Raw genomic sequence first — 18794 nt, 5'->3', positions numbered from 1 at the left:
GTACGACCCGTGGGTGTCTCAGTGTCGGCTCCTGTACGGCCCGTGTGAGTCTCAGTGTCGGCTCCTGTACGGCCCGTGGGTGTCTCAGTGACAGCTCCTGTACGGCCCGTGTGTGTCTCAGTGTCGGCTCCTGTACGGCCCGTGGGTGTCTCAGTGACAGCTCCTGTACGACCCGTGGGTGTCTCAGTGTCGGCTCCTGTACGGCCCGTGTGAGTCTCAGTGTCGGCTCCTGTACGGCCCGTGGGTGTCTCAGTGACAGCTCCTGTACGACCCGTGGGTGTCTCAGTGTCGGCTCCTGTACGGCCCGTGTGAGTCTCAGTGTCGGCTCCTGTACGGCCCGTGGGTGTCTCAGTGACAGCTCCTGTACGGCCCGTGTGAGTCTCAGTGTCGGCTCCTGTACGGCCCGTGGGTGTCTCAGTGACAGCTCCTGTACGGCCCGTGTGAGTCTCAGTGTCGGCTCCTGTATGACCCATGTGTGTCTCAGTGTTGGCTCCTGTACGACCCGTGTGTGTCTCAGTGTTGGCTCCTGTATGACCCATGTGTGTGTCAATGTCGGCTCCTGTACGACCCGTGTGTGTCTCAGTGTTGGCTCCTGTACGGCCCGTGTGTGTCTCAGTGTTGGCTCCTGTACGACCCGTGTGTGTCTCACTGTTGGCTCCTGTATGACCCATGTGTGTGTCAATGTCGGCTCCTGTACGACCCATGTGAGTCACAGTGTTGGCTCCTGTACGGCCTGTGTGAGTCTCAGATTCATATCCTGTACAGCCTGTGTGTGTCTCACATTCAGATCCTGTACATGTACACAAGACATCAGGTAAAAGGGATTCACTCCTGGTGGGACTGCACGCTTTTCTGTGGCACGGTGCCAAATCATATATATGCCTCCACTCCAGTCCCTGTACTTCTCACAATTCACAATTCAAATCGCTTTATTGGCATGATAAGTTACATCTTATGTTGCCAAAGCATCAAAATACATTTATGGTTGAGCACATAAACGCAGTTCTATTCATACAGTGTATAAACAGGTATATCCCTGAGTGTATAAATATACATTCGCATTGTTTATATATATTCTTTTCTTAGTTTACTGGTTGTCCCTCTGTTCATGGCAAGCTGTAACATAGTGTGCCGCCAGTGTTACACAGCTTCTCTCCTCTCCCAGTAGGAATGGGAGTTTTTGGTTGCATTCAGATTTCTCAGTAGTAGACAGTGTCAGTCCTTGTATACTTTGTTGCCTGACCCTTTGTATCGGGGTGTGGGTTCCTGTATATCGGGGTGAGGGTTCCTGTATATCGGGGTGAGGGTTCCTGTATATCGGGGTGAGGGTCCTGTATATCGGGGTGAGGGTTCCTGTATATCGGGGTTCCTGTATATCGGGATGAGGGTTCCTGTATATCGGGGTAAGGGTTCCTGTATATCGGGGTGAGGGTTCCTGTATATCGGGGTGTGGGTTCCTGTATATCGGGGTGAGGGTTCCTGTATATCGGGGTGAGGGTTCCTGTATATCGGGGTGAGGGTTCCTGTATATCGGGGTGTGGGTTCCTGTATATCGGGGTGAGGGTTCCTGTATATCGGGGTGTGGGTTCCTGTATATCGGGGTGTCGGTTCCTGTATATCGGGGTGAGGGTTCCTGTATATCAGGGTGAGGGTTCCTGTATATCGGGGTGTGGGTTCCTGTATATCGGGGTGAGGGTTCCTGTATATCGGGGTGTGGGTTCCTGTATATCGGGGTGTCGGTTCCTGTATATCGGGGTGAGGGTTCCTGTATATCGGGGTAAGGGTTCCTGTATATCGGGGTGAGGGTTCCTGTATATCGGGGTGTGGGTTCCTGTATATCGGGGTGAGGGTTCCTGTATATCGGGGTGAGGGTTCCTGTATATCGGGGTGAGGGTTCCTGTATATCGGGGTTCCTGTATATCGGGGTGAGGGTTCCTGTATATCGGGGTGAGGGTTCCTGTATATCGGGGTGAGAGTTCCTGTATATCGGGGTGAGGGTTCCTGTATATCGGGGTGAGGGTTCCTGTATATCGGGGTGTGGGTTCCTGTATATCGGGGTGAGGGTTCCTGTACATCGGGGTGAGGGTCCTGTATATCCGGGTGAGGGTTCCTGTATATCGGGGTTCCTGTATATCGGGGTGAGGGTTCCTGTATATCGGGGTGAGGGTTCCTGTATATCGGGGTGAGGGTTCCTGTATATCGGGGTGAGGGTTCCTGTATATCGGGGTGAGGGTTCCTGTATATCGGGGTGAGGGTTCCTGTATATCGGGGTTCCTGTATATCGGGGTGAGGGTTCCTGTATATCGGGGTGAGGGTTCCTGTATATCGGGGTGAGAGTTCCTGTATATCGGGGTGAGGGTTCCTGTATATCGGGGTGAGGGTTCCTGTATATCGGGGTGAGGGTCCTGTATATCCGGGTGAGGGTTCCTGTATATCGGGGTTCCTGTATATCGGGGTGAGGGTTCCTGTATATCGGGGTGAGGGTTCCTGTATATCGGGGTGAGGGTTCCTGTATATCGGGGTGAGGGTCCTGTATATCCGGGTGAGGGTTCCTGTATATCGGGGTTCCTGTATATCGGGGTGAGGGTTCCTGTATATCGGGGTGAGGGTTCCTGTATATCGGGGTGAGGGTTCCTGTATATCGGGGTGAGGGTTCCTGTATATCGGGGTGAGGGTTCCTGTATATCGGGGTGAGGGTCCTGTATATCCGGGTGAGGGTTCCTGTATATCGGGGTTCCTGTATATCGGGGTGAGGGTTCCTGTATATCGGGGTGAGGGTTCCTGTATATCGGGGTGAGGGTTCCTGTATATCCGGGTGAGGGTTCCTGTATATCGGGGTTCCTGTATATCGGGGTGAGGGTTCCTGTATATCGGGGTGAGGGTTCCTGTATATCGGGGTGAGGGTTCCTGTATATCGGGGAGTAGGTTCCTGTATATCGGGGTGTTGGTTCCTGTATATCGGGGTGAGGGTTCCTGTATATCGGGGTTCCTGTATATCGGGGTGAGGGTTCCTGTATATCGGGGTGTAGGTTCCTGTATATCGGGGTGAGGGTTCCTGTATATCGGGGTGAGGGTTCCTGTATATCGGGGTTCCTGTATATCGGGGTGAGGGTTCCTGTATATCGGGGTGAGGGTTCCTGTATATCGGGGTGAGAGTTCCTGTATATCGGGGTGAGGGTTCCTGTATATCGGGGTGAGGGTTCCTGTATATCGGGGTGTGGGTTCCTGTATATCGGGGTGAGGGTTCCTGTACATCGGGGTGAGGGTTCCTGTATATCGGGGTGAGGGTTCCTCTATATCGGGGTGAGGGTTCCTGTATATCGGGGTGAGGGTTCCTCTATATCGGGGTGAGGGTTCCTGTATATCGGGGTGAGGGTTCCTGTATATCGGGGTGAGGGTTCCTGTATATCGGGGTGTGGGTTCCTGTATATCGGGGTGAGGGTTCCTGTACATCGGGGTGAGGGTTCCTGTATATCGGGGTGAGGGTTCCTCTATATCGGGGTGAGGGTTCCTGTATATCGGGGTGAGGGTTCCTCTATATCGGGGTGTCGGTTCCTGTATATCGGGGTGAGGGTTCCTGTATATCGGGGTGAGGGTTCCTGTATATCGGGGTGAGGGTTCCTGTATATCGGGGTGAGGGTTCCTGTATATCGGGGTGAGGGTTCCTGTATATCTGGGTGAGGGTTCCTGTATATCGGGATGAGGGTTCCTGTATATCGGGGTGAGGGTTCCTGTATATCTGGGTGAGGGTTCCTGTATATCGGGGTGAGGGTTCCTGTATATCGGGGTGAGGGTTCCTGTATATCGGGGTGAGGGTTCCTGTATATCGGGGTGTGGGTTCCTGTATATCGGGGTGTGGGTTCCTGGATATCGGGGTGAGGGTTCCTGTATATCGGGGTGAGGGATCCTGTATATCGGGGTGAGGGTTCCTGTATATCGGGGTGAGGGTTCCTGTATATCGGGGTGAGGGTTCCTGTATATCGGGGTGCGGGTTCCTGTATATCGGGGTGAGGGTTCCTCTATATCGGGGTGAGGGTTCCTGTATATCGGGGTTCCTGTATATCGGGGTGAGGGTTCCTGTACATCGGGGTGTGGGTTCCTGTATATCGGGGTGAGGGTTCCTGTATATCGGGGTGAGGGTTAGAGTCATAGAGTCATAGAGTAATACAGCACGGATAGAGGCCCTTCGGCCCATCGTGTCCGCGCCGGCCATCAAGCCCTGTCTAATCTAATCCCATATTCCAGCATTTGGCCCGTAGCCTTGTATGCTATGGCATTTCAAGTGCACATCCAAATGCTTTTTAAATGTTGTGAGGGTTTCTGCCTCCACAACCCTTTCAGGCAGTGAGTTCCAGACTCCAACCACCCTCTGGGTGAAAAAGTTCTTTCTCAAATCCCCTCTAAACCTCCCGCCCTTTACCTTGAATCTATGCCCCCTAGTTATTGACCCCTCTACTAAGGGAAAAAGCTCCTCAGCATCCATCCTATCTATGCCCCTCATAATTTTGTACACCTCAATCATGTCCCCCCTCAGCCTCCTCAGCTCCAAGGAAAACAAACCCAATCTGCCCAGTCTCTCTTCATAGCTGAAGCGCTCCAGCCCTGGTAACATCCTGGTGAACCTCCTCTGCACCCTCTCTAACGCGATCACATCCTTCCTGTAGTGAGGCGACCAGAACTGCACAGTATTCCAGCTGTGGCCTAACCAGTGTTTTATACAGCTCCATCATAACCTCCTTGCTCTTATATTCAATGCCTCGGCTAATGAAGGCAAGTATCCCATATGCCTTTTTTACCACCTTATCCACCTGTTCCGCCGCCTTCAGGGATCTGTGTACTTGCACACCCAGATCCCTCTGACCCTCCGTCTTGCCTAGGGTCTTTCCATTCATTGTGTATTCCTTTGCCTTGTTAGTCCCCCCAAAGTGCATCACCTCGCACTTTTCCGGGTTAAATTCCATTTGCCACTGTTCCGCCCATCTGACCAACCCATCTATATCGTCCTGCAGACTGAGGCTACCCTCCTCGCTATTCACCACCCTACCAATTTTTGTATCATCCGCGAACTTACTGATCATACCCTTTACATTCATATCCAAGTCATTAATGTAGACCACAAACAGCAAGGGACCCAGCACCGATCCCTGTGGTACCCCACTGGCCACAGGCTTCCAGTCACAAAAACAACCTTCGACCATCACCCTCTGCCTTCTGTCACTAAGCCAGTTTTGTATCCAATGTGCCAAGGCACCCTGGATTCCATGGGCTCTTACCTTCTTGACCAGTCTCCTGTGCGGGACTTTATCGAAGGCCTTACTGAAATCCATGTATACCACATCCACTGCGTTACCCTCATCCACACACCTAGTCACCCCCTCAAAAAATTCAATCAAATTAGTCAGGCATGATCTTCCCTTGACAAAGCCATGTTGACTATCCCTGATTAATCCTTGCCTCTCCAAGTGGAGACAAATTTTGTCCCTCAGGATTTTTTCCAATAATTTTCCTACCACTGATGTTAGGCTCACTGGCCTGTAGTTCCCCGGTTTTTCCCTACTTCCCTTCTTGAATAATGGTACTACATTAGCGGTTCTCCAGTCCTCTGGCACATCCCCTGTGGCCAGAGAGGTTCTGAATATGTGTGTTAGAGCCCCCGCAATCTCTTCCTTTGCCTCACACAGCAGCCTGGGATACATTTCATCCGGGCCTGGGGATTTATCCATTTTTAGGCCAGCTAAAACCGCCAATACCTCCTCCCTCTCGATGTTAATATGTTCGAGCATATCACAGTCCCCCCGCCCTATTTCTATGTCTACATCGTCCTTCTCCATAGTGAAAACAGATGCAAAAAATTCATTTAGAACCCCTCCTACATCTTCCGGCTCCACACACAGAGCGCCACTTTTGTCCCTAATGGGCCCTATTTTTTCCCTAGTTATCCTCTTACCCTTAATATACTTATAAAACATCTTCGGATTTTCCTTTATTTTGCTTGCCAGTGTTATTTCATGGCCCCTCCTTGATCTCCTAATTTCTTTTTTAAGTATCCCCCTGCACTTTTTGTACTCCTCTAGGGCTTCCTCCGTCTTTAGCCTTTTGTATCTACCAAAAGCCCTCCTTTTTTTCCTAATCCATTCTCGTATATCCCCTGACATCCAAGGTTCCCTGTGGTTTTTGGAACCACCCTTGACCTTTACGGGAACATGTTGCCATTGTATGATCTCAATCTCCCTTCTGAAAGCCTCCCATTGCTCCGATGCGGATTTTCCTACAAGTAGCTGATCCCAGTCCATTTTGGCCAGATCCTGCCTTATCCTATTAAAATCGGCCTTCCCCCAATTTAGAACTTTTATTTCCGGCCCATCCCTGTCCTTTTCCATGGCCACCTTAAATCTTACCATATTATGGTCACTATCACCAAAGTGCTCACCTACTAGCACTTTTTCCACTTGGCCGGCCACATTCCCTAGAATTAGGTCCAGTACCGCCCCCTCTCTTGTAGGACTTTCTACATGCTGGCTCAAAAAGCTCTCCTGGATGCACTTTAAGAATTCTACACCCTCTGAGCCTTTCACACTCTGACTATCCCAGTTAATATTGGGGAAGTTGAAATCCCCCATTATTATTACCCTATTATTTGCACATTTCTCTGAGATTTGCCTACATATCTGTTCCTCTATCTCCCCCTGACTGTTTGGAGGCCTATAGTACACTCCCAGCAAAGTGCTTGCCCCCTTTTTGTTTTTAAGCTCCACCCATATGGCCTCATTAGAGGACCCTGCTAATATATCATCCCTCCTTACTGCAGTAATTGACTCCTTAATTAATATTGCGACACCCCCTCCTCTTATACCTCCCCCTCTGTCTCGCCTGAAGATTCTGTACCCCGGAATATTGAGCTGCCAGTCTTGCCCTTCCCTCAACCATGTCTCCGTGATAGCAACAATATCATACTCCCATGTGTTTATCAACACCTTCAGTTCAACCACCTTATTCGCAAGACTCCTTGCATTAAAATAGATGCCATCCAGCCTTGCCCTTATATATTTGCCCTGTATATCGGGGTGAGGGTTCCTGTATATCGGGGTGTGGGTTCCTGTATATCGGGGTGAGGGTTCCTGTATATCGGGGTGTGGGTTCCTGTATATCGGGGTGAGGGTTCCTGTATATCGGGGTGAGGGTTCCTGTATATCGGGGTGAGGGTTCCTGTATATCGGGGTGAGGGTTCCTGTATATCGGGGTGAGTGTTCCTGTATATCGGGGTGAGGGTTCCTGTATATCGGGGTGAGGGTTCCTGTATATCGGGGTGAGGGTTCCTGTATATCGGGGTGAGGGTTCCTGTATATCGGGGTGAGTGTTCCTGTATATCGGGGTGTGGGTTCCTGTATATCGGGGTGAGGGTTCCTGTATATCGGGGTGAGGGTTCCTGTATATCGGGGTGAGGGTTCCTGTATATCGGAGTGAGGGTTCCTGTATATCGGGGTGAGGGTTCCTGTATATTGGGGTGAGGGTTCCTGTATATCGGGGTGCGGGTTCCTGTATATCGGGGTGAGGGTTCCTGTATATCAGGGTGAGGTTTCCTGTATATCGGGGTGAGGGTTCCTGTATATTGGGGTGAGAGTTCCTGTATATCGGGGTGTGGGTTCCTGTATATCGGGGTGAGGGTTCCTGTATATCGGGGTGAGGTTTCCTGTATATCGGGGTGAGGGTTCCTGGATATCGGGGTGAGGGTTCTTGTATATCGGGGTGAGGGTTCATGTATATCGGGGTTCCTGTATATCGGGGTGAGGGTTCCTGTATATCGGGGTGAGGGTTCCTGTATATCGGTGTGAGGGTTCCTGTATATCGGGGTGAGGGTTCCTGTATATCAGGGTGCGGGTTCCTGTATATCGGGGTGAGGGTTCCTGTATATCGGGGTGTGGGTTCCTGTATATCGGGGTGAGGGTTCCTGTATATCGGGGTGAGGGTTGCTGTATATCGGGGAGTAGGTTCCTGTATATCGGGGTGAGGGTTCCTGTATATCGGGGTGAGGGTTCCTGTATATCGGAGTGAGGGTTCCTGTATATCGGGGTGAGGGTTCCTGTATATCGGGGTGAGGGTTCCTGTATATCGGGGTGAGGGTTCCTGTATATCGGGGTGAGGGTTCCTGTATATCAGGGTGTGGGTTCCTGTTTTCGGGGTGAGGGTTCCTGTATATCGGGGTGAGGGTTCCTGGATATCGGGGTGAGGGTTCTTGTATATCGGGGTGAGGGTTCATGTATATCGGGGTTCCTGTATATCGGGGTGAGGGTTCCTGTATATCGGGGTGAGGGTTCCTGTATATCGGGGTCAGGGTTCCTGTATATCGGGGTGAGGGTTCCTGTATATCGGGGTGAGGGTTCCTGTATATCGGGGTCAGGGTTCCTTTATATCGGGGTGTGGGTTCCTGTATATCGGGGTGAGGGTTCCTGTATATCGGGGTGAGGGTTCCTGTATATCGGGGTCAGGGTTCCTTTATATCGGGGTGAGGGTTCTTGTATACCGGGGTGAGGGTTCCTGTATATCGGGGTGAGGGTTCCTGTATATCGGGGTGAGGGTTCCTGTATATCGGGGTGAGGGTTCCTGTATATCGGGGTGAGGGTTCCTGTATACCGGGGTGAGGGTTCCTGTATATCGGGGTGAGGGTTCCTGTATATCGGGGTGAGGGTTCCTGTATATCGGGGTGAGGGTTCCTGTATATCGGGGTGTGGGTTCCTGTATATCGGGGTGAGGCTTCCTGTATATCAGGGTGTCGATTCCTGTATATCGGGGTGTGGGTTCCTGTTTATCGGGTTGTGGGTTCCTGTATATCGGGATGAGCGTTCCTGTATATCGGGGTTCCTGTATATCGTGGTGAGGCTTCCTGTATATCAGGGTGTCGATTCCTGTATATCGGGGTGAGGGTTCCTGTATATCGGGGTGTGGGTTCCTGTATATCGGGGTGAGGGTTCCTGTATATCGGGGTGAGGGTTCCTGTATATCGGGGTGAGGGTTCCTGTATATCGGGGTGAGGGTTCCTGTATATCGGGGTGAGGGTTCCTGTATATCGGGGTGAGGGTTGCTGTATATCGGGGTGAGGGTTCCTGTATATCGGGGTGAGGGTTCCTGTATATCGGGGTGAGGGTTCCTGTATATCGGGGTGAGGGTTCCTGTATATCGGGGTGAGGTTTCCTGTATATCGGGGTGAGGGTTCCTGTATATCGGGGTGAAGGTTCTTGTATATCGGGGTTCCTGTATATCGGGGTGAGGGTTCCTGTATATCGGGGTGAGGGTTCCTGTGTATCGGGGTGAGGGTTCCTGTATATCGGGGTGTGGGTTCCTGTATATCGGGGTGTGGGTTCCTGTATATCGGGGTCAGGGTTCCTGTATATCGGGGTGAGGGTTCCTGTATATCGGGGTGAGGGTTCCTGTATATCGGGGTCAGGGTTCCTTTATATCGGGGTGTGGGTTCCTGTATATCGGGGCGAGGGTTCCTGTATATCGGGGTCAGGGTTCCTGTATATCGGGGTGTGGGTTCCTGTATATCGGGATGAGCGTTCCTGTATATCGGGGTGAGGGTTCCTGTATATCGGGGTGAGGGTTCCTGTATACCGGGGTGAGGGTTCCTGTATATCGGGGTGAGGGTTCCTGTATATCGGGGTGAGGGTTCCTGTATATCGGGGTGAGGGTTCCTGTATATCGGGGTGTGGGTTCCTGTATATCGGGGTGAGGCTTCCTGTATATCAGGGTGTCGATTCCTGTATATCGGGGTGTGGGTTCCTGTTTATCGGGTTGTGGGTTCCTGTATATCGGGATGAGCGTTCCTGTATATCGGGGTTCCTGTATATCGTGGTGAGGCTTCCTGTATATCAGGGTGTCGATTCCTGTATATCGGGGTGAGGGTTCCTGTATATCGGGGTGTGGGTTCCTGTATATCGGGGTGAGGGTTCCTGTATATCGGGGTGAGGGTTCCTGTATATCGGGGTGAGGGTTCCTGTATATCGGGGTGAGGGTTCCTGTATATCGGGGTGAGGGTTCCTGTATATCGGGGTGAGGGTTGCTGTATATCGGGGTGAGGGTTCCTGTATATCGGGGTGAGGGTTCCTGTATATCGGGGTGAGGGTTCCTGTATATCGGGGTGAGGTTTCCTGTATATCGGGGTGAGGGTTCCTGTATATCGGGGTGAAGGTTCTTGTATATCGGGGTTCCTGTATATCGGGGTGAGGGTTCCTGTATATCGGGGTGAGGGTTCCTGTATATCGGGGTGAGGGTTCCTGTGTATCGGGGTGAGGGTTCCTGTATATCGGGGTGCGGGTTCCTGTATATCGGGGTGAGGGTTCCTGTATATCGGGGTGAGGGTTCCTGTATATCGGGGTGAGGGTTCCTGTATATCGTGGTGAAGGTTCCTGTATATCGGGGTGAGGGTTCCTGTATATCGGGGTGTCGGTTCCTGTATATCGGGGTGAGGGTTCCTGTATATCGGGGTGTGGGTTCCTGTATATCGGGGTGAGGGTTCCTGTATATCGGGGTGTGGGTTCCTGTGTATCGGGGTGTGGGTTCCTGTATATCGGGGTGTCGGTTCCTGTATATCGGGGTGAGGGTTCCTGTATATCGGGGTGAGGGTTCCTGTATATCGGGGTGTGGGTTCCTGTATATCGGGGTGTGGGTTCCTGTATATCGGGGTGTGGGTTCCTGTATATCGGGGTGAGGGTTCCTGTATATCGGGGTGAGGGTTGCTGTATATCGGGGTGAGGGTTCCTGTATATCGGGGAGTGGGTTCCTGTATATCGGGGAGTGGGTTCCTGTATATCGGGGTGAGGGTTCCTGTATATCGGGGTGTGGGTTCCTGTATATCGGGGAGTGGGTTCCTGTATATCGGGGTGAGGGTTCCTGTATATCGGGGTGTGGGTTCCTGTATATCGGGGAGTGGGTTCCTGTATATCGGGGTGAGGGTTCCTGTATATCGGGGTGAGGGTTCCTGTACATCGGGGTGTGGGTTCCTGTATATCGGGGTGTGGGTTCCTGTATATCGGGGTGAGGGTTCCTGTATATCGGGGTGTGGGTTCCTGTATATCGGGGAGTGGGTTCCTGTATATCGGGGTGAGGGTTCCTGTATATCGGGGTGTGGGTTCCTGTATATCGGGGAGTGGGTTCCTGTATATCGGGGTGAGGGTTCCTGTATATCGGGGTGTGGGTTCCTGTATATCGGGGTGAGGGTTCCTGTATATCGGGGTGTGGGTTCCTGTATATCGGGGAGTGGGTTCCTGTATATCGGGGTGAGGGTTCCTGTATATCGGGGTGAGGGTTCCTGTATATCGGGGAGTGGGTTCCTGTATATCGGGGTGAGGCTTCCTGTATATCGGGGTGTGGGTTACTGTATATCGGGATGAGCGTTCCTGTATATCGGGGTTCCTGTATATCGGGGTGAGGCTTCCTGTATATCGGGGTGTGGGTTCTTGTATATCGGGATGAGCGTTCCTGTATATCGGGGTGAGGGTTCCTGTATGTTGGGGTGTCGGTTCCTGTATGTTGGGGTGTCGATTCCTGTATGTTGGGGTGTTGGTTCCTGTACGTTGGGGTGTCGGTTCCTGTATATCGGGGTGATGGTTTCTGTATATCGGGGTGAGGGTTCCTGTATATTGGGGTGTCGGTTCCTGTATATCGGGGTGTCGGTTCCTGTATATCGGGGTGTCGGTTCCTGTATGTTGGGGTTTCGGTTCCTGTATGTTGGGGTGTCGGTTCCTGTATGTCGGGGTGCCGGTTCCTGTATGTCGGGGTGCTGGTTCCTGTATATCGGGGATTGGGTTCCTGTATATCGGGGTGCTGGTTCCTGTATAATGGGAACCCCTGGGCCTGTACCTATATCCCAAGGCCCGTGCACTGCTCCTCACCTGGTTTTGTGCAGGTAATTGATGATACGATGTCTCTCGCTGCGTTGCTCTTGCATCACACTGTGGATGGTATTGATATACGTATCCACAATATTGGTCCAATATGGAGCCAAGTATTTAGCAATCTCCTGAAACACAACACAAAGTCAGTGAGTGCAGAGGGAGCTTTACTCTGTATCTAACCCGTGCTGTACCTGCCCTGGGAGTGTTTGATGGGGCAGTGTAGAGGGAGCTTTACTCTGTATCTAACCCGTGCTGTACCTGCCCTGGGAGTGTTTGATGGGACAGTGTAGAGGGAGCTTTACTCTGTATCTAACCCGTGCTGTACCTGCCCTGGGAGTGTTTGATGGGACAGTGTAGCGGGAGCTTTACTCTGTATCTAACCCGTGCTGTACCTGCCCTGGGAGTGTTTGATGGGAACGGTGCAGAGGGAGCTTTACTCTGTATCTAACCCGTGCTGTGTTGTGTATGTAATAGGTATGTTGCTTTAAACCTATGGCCAGGGCAGCACTACTTTGTAGGGCGTAGTGATACCGTAGTACCACCCCTGGCAATAGGGGTATAAATAGTACCGGGAGTACTGATATCCCCTCAGTTCCCGCCTGTTGGTATTAAGTAAAGACCTACGTTGAATCTTCCAAGCTGTCTCTTCATTATTGGATTAAGTATAGACACATGCTTTACACTGGCAACGAGCAAGGTTCGAACTCACCAGTACACGGTGCAACAAAGGAATGGCAGCAGTACGGAGAGAGAAGGAGAGAGGCTTCTTACCAGCCAGCCTGCAGAGTCCAGCGTAGACCAAAGGAAATCGCCCAGCACTCCAGGTTCGGAGGAGCAGCAGCAACAGAGAGAGAGAGAGAGGGGGCCAACAGAAGCTGCAGCAGCTGAGAGGAGGCTGAACGGGCGCTCCAGCCACGGGGCAAAAGTCCACCCAGGGCCAGGTAACTGAAATCCTTCCCGGGGAACGGGTGCTGCAAGGGCCAGAATGGGCAGGCGATCTAGGGAACAAACGGAGCCACGAGGACTAGCACGCCATCTAGTGGACAAAAGGGGAAAAGTTTTTTCTCTTCAAAGTTTTTTTCTCTTCAGCAGTTAAAATGTCTAAAGAAGGGTGGTTGGCACCATTTGTGGAGGACACAGAAGAATGGGAGGCCTATATCAAAAGGCATGAACTTTATTGCATAGTAAACAAGGTGGAAGATGACCAAAAGGTAGCAACCTTATTAAATTTTATGGGGGCAAAAACATACGGGCTGCTGAGGAATCTTCTTACTCCAGAAAAGCCAGCGGACAAAACGTACGCCCAAATTGTTGATACGTTAAGGGAACATTTAAACCCTAAGCCACCATTTATAGCGGAAAGGTACCGCTTCTACAGACGCGACCAAAGGAATGATGAGTCGCAGGCAGCCTATTTAGCTGAGCTCAGAAGGTTGTCCAAACATTGCCAGTTTGGAGCCATATTGACGGACGCGATCAGAGACAGATTTGTCTGTGGCATGTTAAATGAGAATACACGTAAACGGTTGCTAGCCAAGAAACAGCTCAGCCTAGATCAGGCGATTGAAATAGCATCCGCCCACGAAGCAGCAGCACAGGGTGCTGCTCAAATACGACAAAACACAACCGGCTATGACACCCATGAGGTGACATTTCACAAAGGTAAATGCTACCGTTGTGGCAAAACCACCCACGACCAAAGTAATTGTTGGTTTCGTGATAAAATATGCCGGCAGTGTGGGAAAAAGGGGCATATAGCGCAAGTTTGTCGGTCTGGTACGAAACCCAATCGTGGGGGCAATCCGAGCAGTACCAAGGCAAGGACAAAAATACATAAGATGTCTGACAGTAGCTCAGACGAGTCACAGGAAGGCACAAAAGCAGAGCCTAAAGGTCTAGGATGTCTCAAGTTATATGGTGTAGACAAAACGGAGGACCACAGCACAATATGGGTTAAAATGAAGGTAGCAGGCGTCAAAGTTAATATGGAGCTGGACACGGGTTCAGCCCTATCAGTAATTAATGAACAAGATTATAACAGGCTGTTCAAAAGCATTCCCTTAAAGGATACGGAAATTAAATTAAAAACATATACGGGACAAAAAGTTTACCCGAAGGGAAAAATGCAAGTAACAGTTAAATACAACGGCAGAAAAGTGCCAGGACTTTATTTATATGTCCTACCAAACGGTGGACCACCACTTTTGGGTCGGGAATGGATAAGAAAAATCCACTTCAACTGGAAGTCGATACACGAGTTAAAAGTAGAGACCACCACGGATGATGCAACCATTACAAGCAGGCTGTCGAAACTATTGGCAAAAACGCCAGAGGTGTTCCAACAAGGGCTGGGGACCTTAAAGGACATTAGAGCAAAAATAACTATTGCTCAAGACGCAAACCCCAAGTTTTGTAAGGCCAGACCGGTGCCTTATGCCATTCGGCCAGCGGTGGAAGCAGAACTGGACGCCTTAGAGAGTGCAGGTGTCCTTACAAAGATTGAGTGGAGCGAGTGGGCCACGCCCATCGTCCCAGTTATAAAGAAATCTGCAAATAACACACCGGGGGAACCAAAGAAGGTTCGCATTTGCGGGGATTTTAAGATAACTATTAACCCAGTCCTGCACACGGTACAGTATCCGCTGCCGCGGATAGAGGACATATTCGCATCGTTAGCTGGGGGTAGACACTTTACGAAGATTGACCTTTGTCAAGCTTATTTACAGATGGAGGTGGAGCAGGACTCGAAAAAGCTCCTAACGATTAACACACACAAGGAATTGTACCAGTACAATCGCCTGGTATTTGGTGTGGCGTCTGCCCCAGCAATATGGCAGAGGACCATGGAACAGGTCCTACAGGGCATTCCAGGAACGCAATGCTACCTGGATGACATCCTGGTGACAGGACAAACGGATAACGACCACCTCGCTAACCTGGAGCGAGTACTTCTGCGGTTACAACAATACGGACTCAGGGCGAACAAGCAGAAATGTGAGTTTTTCCAGGAACGTATCTCATACTGTGGTCACATTATAGATAAGGAAGGCCTGCATAAATCCCCGGAAAAGATCGAGGCAGTAGTGAAGGCCCCGCCCCCTGAGAATGTATCTCAGTTACGATCATTCTTAGGCCTTATAAACTATTACCATAAGTTCCTCCCGAACTTATCGTCCATTTTACATCCACTAAATTCATTGCTGCAAAAGGGAGTCTCCTGGAATTGGGACGAAGCGTGTGAGGCTGCTTTTAAAAAGGGTAAACAACTCATCACATCAAAGGAAGTGCTCGCACACTTTGACCCAAAAATGCCAATGAGGTTGGCATGTGACGCCTCCCCGTACGGTATAGGGGCAGTGTTGTCACACAAATGTCCCAACGGGACGGAGAGGCCAATAGCATTTGCCTCAAGGTCGTTAACTACAGCCGAACGAAACTATGCGCAAATCGACAGGGAGGCCCTCAGTCTGGTGCGGGGTGTAAAAAAAATTCCACCACTACCTGCATGGGCAACGTTTCACACTACTGATGGATCATCAACCGTTGGTGTCGATATTTAATCCAACAAAAGGGGTGCCCCTGATGACAGCCCAAAGGCTACAGAGATGGTCACTGTTCTTAGGAGCACACCAGTACCTTATCGAATATAAGGGTACCAAACAGCATGGCAATGCGGATGGCCTGTCGCGGCTACCCTTGCCGACCGAGATTGAAGAGATAGTACAGGACCCCGTGGAAATATATCATACGGCTGTTATGGAACACTTGCCCATCACCAGCCAATGTATCGAGCGGGAAACACGGAACGACCCGACATTGGCAAGGGTTTACGAATTGACCGTGAAAGGCTGGCCGGCGCAGGGTGACGCATCATTGCCGGCGTTTTCGGCAAGGAAGGACCAGTTGTCCGTCTGCCGGGGCACATTGATGTGCGGAGCCAGGGTGGTGGTCCCTCAAAAATTACAACATAAAGTGTTGCAGGACTTACACGAAGGTCATCTGGGAGGTGTCAAAATGAAAAGCCTCGCCAGAGCCTACGTCTGGTGGCCCGGCATTGACAGGGACATTGAGGAAGTAGCAAAAGCGTGCCAAGGATGCCAGATGGTACAGAACGTACCACCACAAGCCCCACTACATCCGTGGGAGTGGCCCTCAACGCCGTGGCAAAGGATCCACGTGGACTTCGCTGGCCCCTTCCTGGATGCGATGTTCCTTATTGTAGTGGACGCCCATTCAAAATGGCCGGAGGTCATAAAGATGTCATCAACGACAGCCGAAAAGACGGTCGCAGTCTTAAGGACCATTTTTGCCCGAAACGGGGTGCCCGAGCAAGTCTGTTCGGACAATGGGCCACAATTTGTGGCAGAAGAATTTCAAGCATTCCTAAAAAGGAATGGAGTGCGACATTATACGTCCGCACCATATCATCCGGCTACAAATGGGCTGGCAGAGCGCTTTGTACAGACTTTTAAAAAGGCCATCAAGGCGATGGGGGAGGAAAGGTTGCCACTACAACACAAGGTGGACAACCTCCTATTCGCATACCGTAATGCTGCACATACGGTGACCAACCAGGCCCCCGCCGTCATGTTCTTTAATAGAAGGTTAAGGTCTCGCCTTGAATTGCTCAAACCAAACATTCGGAGAGATGTGGAAAACCGAGTATTTCGTAGGGCTCCTGACAGACAGACACGGAGCTTCGAGGTGGGGCAGCAAGTGTTGGCCCGTGATTATAGGAAGGAAAGGTGGCGGTCTGGTACGATAAAGGCCCGCCTGGGACCCTTGATGTACACAGTTGAGACAGGGGAAGGCATAATCAGACGACATGCTGATCAACTTGTGGAGTCCAGAAACCCAACTGATTCACTACCTCAAATGTCTCAGCACATTGTTACAGCGGAATCACGGCCCAGCTCGTCGTTACAGAGGTCTCAGGATTGCGAGGAGTTCAGCACTCCAGTGATCTCCACGGCACAGGATGTGCCATCAGACACCGACGAGTCCAGTGATGAAGGGGTGACGGAAGTACCGCCGCCTACACCGAGACCGACTAGAGAAAGACGTTATCCTAGTCGAGACAGGAGGCCTCCTCAGAGACTGAATCTATAACATGTTTCTGCTTATATATATATATAAGTAGACAACTCTTGATGTAAATATGTTATGTATATTGTGTTACCAAATGTTATTAGCCCTAGTTATGGGGCATCCATTGACTTAATTGCACGGGTACGTTTTAATTAAAAGGGGAGGAATGTTGTGTATGTAATAGGTATGTTGCTTTAAACCTATGGCCAGGGCAGCACTACTTTGTAGGGCGTAGTGATACCGTAGTACCACCCCTGGCCATAGGGGTATAAATAGTACTGTGGGTACTGATTTCCCCTCAGTTCCCGCCTGTTGGTATTAAGTAAAGACCTACGTTGAATCTTCCAAGCTGTCTCTTCATTATTGGATTAAGTATAGACACATACTTTATACGCTGTACCTGCCCTGGGAGTGTTTGATGGGACAGTGTAGAGGGAGCCTTTTGTATAATTAAAGCGACATTCTCATATATTTGATGAAGCCCCTGTACAGTTGATTTTCACGGTGCTCGGGCGTCTTGTCCTTTCTCTGGTTGATATGAGTGTAATATTCGGGTGTGTTTCAGTCTCCCTGAGGTTGAGCTGAAAGTGTTGTTAAAATGTCCGGTGCGGGGAGCCTCTGCGTCTCTGTGCCGCTGTCGCTCTGAGGGGCCACTCCCTATGCCTGTTCCCAGGGGCTGGGACATACCCCAGCCTCGAGAACATGGGTGGGGATACGTCCCACTCCCCGAACCCCAGCTGCCTCAATGGTTACCATCGTTACCTGGGGAACAAGCTCGTCCACGTAGACCCATTCGTCCGAGCCCGGTTTTGGAGGTGGGGGCATGGGGGGTTCGGGCTCAGTCAGGGGCTCCGGTGTAACTGGTTCCAATTTACCTTTCCCGTCCTTCCCTTTCTTGCTTTTAGCAGACCCTAGGACAAAAGGAGGGCAGTGTTAGCTTCGTCCTGATGTACGGGACCAATCAGGGATCATGAATAGAACGAGCTGCTGGGCACAACCTCAATCATGGACCCTCCCCAAATCTCTGCACCCAGATCTCGATGTTCCCTGTTGACCCAAGGTGAGCCCGACATTCCACTCCAGGTACTCTGTCACCACACGCATCTCTAGCCAGGCAAAACCACACACCCTGCCCTTTACCCAGAGGGAACCCCAGACATAAAGGAAGCCAAGGCTAAGAACATAAGAAATAGGAGCAGGAGTCGGCCATTCGGCCCCTCGAGCCTGCTCCGCCATTCAATAAGATCATGGCTGATCTGATCTTGGCCTCAACTCCACTTCCCTGCCCGCTCCCCATAACCCTCGACTCCCTTATTGTTCAAAAATCGGTCTATCTCCACCTTAAATATATTCAATGACCCAGCCTCCACAGCTCTCTGTGGAAGAGAATTACAAAGATTCACGACCCTCTGAGAAGAAATTCCTCCTCATCTCCATTTTAAATGGGCGACCCCTTATTCTGAAATTATGCCCCCTAGTTCTAGATACCCCCACTAGGGGAAACATCCTCTCTGCATCTACCCTGTCAACCCCCCTCAGAATCTTATATGTTTCAATAAGATCCCCTCTCATTCTTCTAAACTCCAATGAGTATAGGCCCAACCTGCTCAACCTTTCCTCATAAGACAACCCCTTCATCTCCGGAATCAACCTCGTGAACCTTCTCTGAACTGCCTCCAATGCAAGTATATCCTTCCTTAAATAATGAGACCAAAACTGTACGCAGTACTCCAGGTGTGGTCTCACCAACGCCCTGTACAGTTGTAACAGGACTTCCCTGCTTTTATACTCCATTCCCTTTCAATAAAGGCCAAC

At 50.9% G+C, this 18794-nt stretch overlaps 1 protein-coding gene across 1 annotated transcript in view; it reads right to left on the bottom strand.

Annotated features, from left to right (window-relative positions):
- The window catches only part of LOC147123896 (sperm flagella and cilia-associated protein 2-like), a 536137-nt gene that overhangs the window by 177379 nt on the left and 339964 nt on the right, over nt 1–18794 (bottom strand). Inside the window, exons 21-22 of the mRNA XM_086002564.1 lie at nt 17742–17890; nt 11889–12016 (exon numbers count right to left, since the gene is read on the bottom strand). Coding sequence (XP_085858690.1) covers nt 11889–12016; nt 17742–17890 — 277 coding nt within the window. The remainder of the gene's footprint in view (nt 1–11888; nt 12017–17741; nt 17891–18794) is intronic.

Source organism: Somniosus microcephalus, chromosome 1, assembly GCF_052327205.1.
Source record: "Somniosus microcephalus isolate GS21.2 chromosome 1, FLI_Smic_1.0, whole genome shotgun sequence".
In the NCBI taxonomy this organism is placed as follows: domain Eukaryota; kingdom Metazoa; phylum Chordata; class Chondrichthyes; order Squaliformes; family Somniosidae; genus Somniosus; species Somniosus microcephalus.
Note: the sequence above shows the minus strand (reverse complement) of the source record. Positions and strands in the feature narration are given on the sequence as shown.